This window comes from Gekko japonicus, unplaced genomic scaffold (genome assembly GCF_001447785.1).
Source record: "Gekko japonicus isolate JY-2015 unplaced genomic scaffold, Gekko_japonicus_V1.1 scaffold1426, whole genome shotgun sequence".
Taxonomy (NCBI): Eukaryota; Metazoa; Chordata; class Lepidosauria; order Squamata; family Gekkonidae; genus Gekko; species Gekko japonicus.
In genome coordinates, this window is record NW_015175402.1 from 385,683 (window position 1) to 392,159 (window position 6,477).

The 6,477-nt window shown below is 46.9% G+C and overlaps 1 protein-coding gene across 1 annotated transcript in view; it reads left to right on the forward strand.

Moving 5' to 3' along the window:
- Nucleotides 1-6,233, forward strand: part of SEC16B (SEC16 homolog B, endoplasmic reticulum export factor) — a 94,537-nt gene extending 88,304 nt beyond the window's left edge. Inside the window, exons 19-20 of the mRNA XM_015425708.1 lie at nucleotides 5,044-5,108; nucleotides 6,147-6,233. Coding sequence (XP_015281194.1) covers nucleotides 5,044-5,108; nucleotides 6,147-6,233 — 152 coding nt within the window. The remainder of the gene's footprint in view (nucleotides 1-5,043; nucleotides 5,109-6,146) is intronic.
- The last annotated feature ends 244 nt before the right edge of the window (nucleotides 6,234-6,477 follow it).

Sequence of the window (6,477 nt, forward strand, 5' to 3'; positions counted from 1 at the left end):
GGTGCCAGGCTCTCCTTCTTTGGAGGTTTTCAAACAGAGGCTAGATGGCCACCTGACCAATGCGGATTCTGTGAACTTGGGCAGGTCACGAGAGGGAGGGCAGGAAGGGTTGCACCAGTGCTTAGTTCTTGTGGCCCTTTCTTGCATGCCCAGGGAAATGCTGATCACCACTTTGGGAAGCAATTTTTCTCCAGGCCGGTTTGGCTGGGGATCCTGGAGGTTTTTTGTCATCTTCTTGGTGTGGAACAGTGGTCCTTGGGGGTGTGAGGGGGAAGTATTTGTGAATTTCCTGCATGGTGCAGGGGGTTGGACTAGATGACCCTGGAGGTACCTTCCAACTCTATGATTCTATGAACAAGCGATGTAGAATATTATCAACAGTGATATTTTAGTCTGCTGTGTGTCAGTTGGGACTGTTATTAATGCAGGCTAGATTGGGGGAAGAGATCCATTTTTATTTAATAAAATCCATGCACATTTCGAGTCTTGTAGGGTTTTACTTTCATCTACAAAGGATTATGGAAAGGCCTGGCACCCTTCTGTTCTGCTCAGTTTAAGAGCTGTTGTGTGTCAGATGCAGGTTTCTTAACATGGGAAAATTTCATTTGCCAAATTTCTACAGACGAAAAAAGGTCAAGAAATCCTGCCAGAATTCAGAACAGAAAAGGGGATGGGCCTGGTTCTAGATGGCAAATGGTATGAGAACAAGGAATAAAATGTGCAGAATGGGTTGACTGTAAAGAAAAGGAATATATGTGGAATACCTGTCCCCCCCAAGAATGTACCAAATCAGAGTTGAAAACTCTAGGTGGGGCCATGGTTCAATGGCAGAGTATCTGCCTTAGGTACAGAAGGTTTCATGTTCGATCTCCGGTATCTCTAGTTAAAGGATCAGGTGAGTAGGTGATGTGAAAGACCTTGACTCAAGACCAATGATCCTTCTAAGTTGTGGAGTCTTGTGAGCAAAATTTCTACCTTGTGAGCTACTGGCATTAAATTTGTGAGCAAGCGATTTGGCTACTGCATAAATTAGTTTGCTCTGGAGCCATCCTTCCTGAGCTAAGACAAAAATGTGTGAGCTGGAGGCTAAAAAACTGTGAGCTAGCTCACACTAACTCAGCTTAGAGGGAATACAGCTCAAGACCCCAGAGAGCCGCTGCTAATCAGAGTAAACAATACAAATCTTAATAGATAAAGAGTCTGTCTCAGTATAAAGCAATTTAATGTGTTCATGTGAGTCTTGCACAAAGTATAGGTCCTTGTGTATGTTAATACATACAAGCATATCTTTTTAACCATAAGGGCGGAGACTTTTTTTAAAAATGAAAGTGAATATTCTTAGGAAGTAAACAATACAAATCTTGATAGATCGCAAGTCTGTCTCAGTATAAAGCAGTTTAATGCGTTCATGTGAGTCTTGCACAAAGTATAGGTGCTTGTGTATGTTAATATATACAAGCGTATCTTTTTAACCACAATGGTAGAAATTTTTTAAAAAAATGAAAGTGAATCTTCTTAGGAAGCTGATTTACATGCCTGATACCATACGCTGTGTATTTTTGCATGTTCCCCCAGAGAACAGAGACACAGAAACAGCCTTACTGGTATACTTGGAAGTAAAACATGGTGATGGAATATGAACACTTCTAAGGGCTGTTATTGTGAGCATGCAGCAGATATATGATTAAAAAGCCATTCAGGGAAGGGGAAAGGAGGGCCGTCTGAAGAGGAACGTGTGCCAATCTGGGTAGTAAAAAGCTTCATACAGCCCCTAAAGTGCTTATGCATCTCCCATTTTACTCAAGGCCTTTTCTCGCTAGACACAAAAGGGCAGAATCTGCCTTTTATCGCGGAAAAGGAATAAAACATGATGTTGTATTCAGAAATGCACCAAACGTTCCATTATGCTAAAGGACTGAATCTGCTTCCTAGCAATTTCCCCCCTATTGAAATAGCACTGCAGAGACAAACTCTCACTCTGGACAAAGGATCCTTGTTTGGACGTCTTTATTTCTCCCTCAGTCCTCTAGTCCTTGTGGAATTGCTATTAAGCTGCCTCCGCCAGCCATTCAGTCCCTTCAGCGCCATTTGTACAACACCAATAGCATTTTTAACTTCTGGGAATTTATGGCCTGAGTTTATGCCGGCCTACTTGGTGTTTAGTGGGAATGCGCATAGAATTGCAGCCTTAAAGGGAGTGGCTCAGGAGGAAGAAAAAGTGTTTGTGAACATTCTGTGGCTTCTCGGAATGCATTAGGCTGAGCCGGATTGCTGGATGAGCTCGGAAGATGTCATTATTTCTTTGATCCGGGATGCCGTTGTTTCAGCTGACTCCCACTTCTGTGTTTTAATGGCAGCGCATTATGCAGAAATGAAAGAAGCAACACTTTTCCAGGCATCGGGGACAAAAGACTGGGAGGAGCTTTAGCTGCTTCATATTTGTACATTGACCTGATATTAAGCCGAGACCTGGATAGCCGAGCCTAACCCAATCTCATCAGATCTCGGAAGCTAAGCAGGGTTGGCCCCGGCTGGTGTTTGAATGGGAGGCCTCCAAGGCATACCAGGGCTGTGATGTGGAGGCAGGCAGTGGCAAAACTACCTCTGAACGTCTTTTGCCTCCAAAACCCTACGGGGTTTCCTTAAGTCACCTGTGACTGGACGGCACTTTCCACCACAACCAACCAGATATTAAAAGCACAGAAGCGGGACCACAAAGAAAGAATGTGATAAGCCCATTGTAACTGCCAGCAGATGGCGCTATTGCTTCTCGGAACTCTATTCTTAAAACACCGCTAGTTGAAAGAAGGCGAGATGCTTCTTTTGAACAGAGTCCATCTTGGTGCATCCTGCCAAGTGGGAGACAGTATGTGTGTCTGAGGGTGCGGGCTTGTGGTTAGCCCTTCCAGCCTCAGTGGAAACATGTCAACACACTTTGGAAGAGGCGGCGTAACAACATTACAAGAGTCCTGCTCTCAGACCAACGGTCCATTTATTCCAGGACCTTATTTCCTACAGTGACCAGCCATAGACCCCCAAAGGGCCCACAAGCAAGGGCACAGAGGCCCAAACCTCCACCTGTTTCTGCCCCCAACCCCCATAACTGGTACTCGGAGGTATATTAACTATCATGGCCAATGACCATTTGACAGGCTTCTGTACCACGAATCCATCTAATTCCCCTTTCAAGCCACCAATACTAGCGGCTGTCACTACATCCAGTGGCAGTGAGTTCTACAAGTTAAATATGTGCTGGATGGATATGTTATTTTGGTTGCCCTGAATGTACTGCCCAGCAACATCCCTGTCCGGTGCTTTGATCGTACTGAGGCTATTTCTAAGGCATTCAACCAGGTGTTAACTTACCGGTAACAGCATTCATGGCCACAGGATGTAAAGTCACATCATCTAGCTTTTTTGTGTGTGAGTTGTCAAGTTGCAGCTGACTTATGGAGACCCATGGGCAATGTTCCCTCTAAGCTGTGAAGTCTTGTGAGCAAAAATTCCATTTCGTGAGCTACTGGCATTAAAGTTGTGAGTGAGTGATTTGGTTCCTGCATAAACTAGTTTGCTCTGGAGCAGGGCTATTTTGGGGCAGGATCACACAGGAACGGAGTTCCGGCTGGCTCCCGAGTTGGCCACACCCAGCAGGAACTCATTAGCATAATAGGCCACACCCAACAGCAGAGACTCATTAGGATTGGCTACATTAGGGGTGTGTGGCCTAACATGCAAAGGAGTTCCTGCTACAAAAAAGCCCTGGATTTTGACAACAGACAAGGTAAACAGAATAACAAGCAAAAGGTGGGTGTGGCTGGATAACCACACTTCTGGTAACATGGGGGTGCGGCCTAATGTCCTAATGAGCTGTGCTGTCAGGGGTGCGGCCTAATATGCTAATGTGTTTCTGTTGTTGGGCGTGGCCTATTATGCTAATGCGTTCCTGCTGGGCTTTTTCTACAAAAAGAGCCCTGCCTGGAGCCATCCCTCCTGAGCTAAGACAAAAATGTGTGAGCCGGAGGCTAAAAAACCTTGAGCTAGCTCACCTTCACTCAGCTCAGAGGGAACAGTGCCCATGGGGATTTCAAGGCAAGAGACATTCAGAGGTAGTTTGCCTTTGCAAACATTCAGAGGTAGGATGCCTCCGCATAACAACTCTGGAGTTCTTTGGTGGTCTCCCATCCAAGTACTAACCAGGGCTGACCCTGCTTAGCTTCCGTGGCGTGATGAGATCAGCCTAGCCTGGGCCATCCAGGTCAAGACAGAGGCAAACAGAGGTGATTGGCCAGTGCCTGCCTCTGTGTCGTAACCCTGGGCTTCCTTGGTGGCCTCCCATCCAAGTATTAACCAGGGCTGAGTCTGTTTAGCTCCTGAGATCTGATGAGATCAGGGTAGCTTGGGCTATCCAGGTCAGGGGTAACTAGCTCCGATGACTTTAAAAGGAGACTAGGCGAAGCAGTAGAGAACTTATGAGAGCTAAATGGAACCTACATGTCCAGGAGCAGTATAACTCTGAATGCCAGTTCCTGAAGGGCAGCAGCAGGTAGAGCTATTCCCTTCATGTTCTGGCTGTGGGCTTCTTGGGGACAACTGGTGATTGTCCCCTATAGGAGGTAGGATGTGGCCTTGATGGATGTTTGGTCTGATCCAGTAGTGCGCCTTTCTTATCTGGGGTAGGCTCTATTCCTTTTGCCACCCCAAGTGGGGGGGAGTGTGACACATGACGAAGTATACCCTGTCAGCAGCACAAGTGTGTGTGTGTGTTCCCCCTGGCTGCAAGGGAAAGCATCACAAACGGAGAGGGAGAGCATATGCTGCCCAGGCCCTTGTAGGAGGCTGCTGTCGCCTGCTGGAACAGGTTAGTGGTGGCAGGTAATAAACCATGCCTGTCGCCTTCTCCCTCATGGGGAACTTACTAGTTTGGCACAGGTCACAGTCTGGGTGGTGAACTGGACCCGTTCTTAACTTTCATGAGAAGAGTTGCCACGCTGAAGTCCAGATCTTAAGATGGTGTCATTAAGCCTGTTTTGTTCTGTCGTGTAGGGGGCGCTCAGGTATCTGGTGCAGTGTACCACACCGGCAGTGAACAGAACTCTATGGAAAAGCAGGTGAGAGAGAGAGGAAGAGTGGTGGTGGAAGCATCGTAATTAGAAGGGTGCAGAAAATTCATCGGAGCTCCCCCCCCCCGATAAATTTGATTTCAGCAACCGGAAGCCAGTTTGATGGTGGCCATTCCATCCTGTTGTTAGTGGCCTGATATTGCCCTAAGCAAAGGACTAATGGCAGGAGCCAGCTTGGTGTAGTGGCTAAGTGCGCGGACTCTAATCTGGGAGAACCGGGTTTGATTCCCCACTCCTCCACTTGCACCTGCTGATGTGACCTTGGGTCAGTCACAAGCTCTGGCACAGCTGTCCTTGAAAAAGAGCAGTCTCTGTCAGAGCTCTCTCAGCCCCACCCACCTCACAGGGTGTCTGTTCTGGGGAGGGGAAGGGAAAGGAGTTTGTAAGCCGCTCTGAGACTCCAAGTGAAGGGCGGGGTATAAATCCAATCTCTTCTTCTCTTCTTCTTCTTCATATAACCAGAACCTTGGCATGTGGTTTGTTAGATCTACCACCCCAGGTTTGCACAAGAATCCCCAAAAAGAATGTTTTAAAAATGAATAAAGTTGGCAAATGGCCTCTATTTTGAGGGAGCACTCCTTCTCCTCCCACAGGGGCAACTGTCCTATGCAGAACACATGAAGCGGCCTCCCTCAGCCACTGCTGCCCTTTCCCTGCTGGGGCCTCCTCTAGCTATCTGGCAAAATACCATCTATAGCTCTTGCTGTAGTTTGGTACAGTTTGGTGTAGTGGTTAAGAGCGGCAGACTCTAATCTGGAAGAACCGGGTTTGATTCCCCCACTCCTCCACATGCAGCTGCTGGGTGACCTTGGGTCAGTCAAAGTTCTCTGAGAACTGTTCTCTCAAGAGCTCTCTCAGCTCCACCTACCTCACAGGGTGTCTGTTGTTGGGAGAAGGAGGGAAGGAGATTGTAAGCCACTCTGAGACTCCATGTGAAGGGTGGGCTGTAAATCCAACTGCTCCTCCTCCTCCTCCTCCTTCTTCCTCCTCCTTCTTGTCCTCCTGCAACTCCCCCTCTTGTTCTAGTACATTATGAAGGAGAGGAAGTCTGAACTCTTTGTCCAAATTGACTACGGCTTCAACATTTTCATGACATTACTCCCCATTGAATAAAATGGGATTTATTTCCAAGTAGACCTGCTAGAATTGTGCCCTTTGTGGTCCTCCTTGACACATGGCCTTCTTTTTAAGCTAAAGAGTCCTAAGCTCTTTGTCAGTCCAGTGACATATTCAATCATTTCTTTATTGGTTTAATTTGTATCCTGCCTTTTTGTTGGGGTCTAACAGTGGCTCACAAAACTTTTATAAAATATAGTGGTTCTGCCATTAAATTTGATGTGGGAAACTGGATTCATCT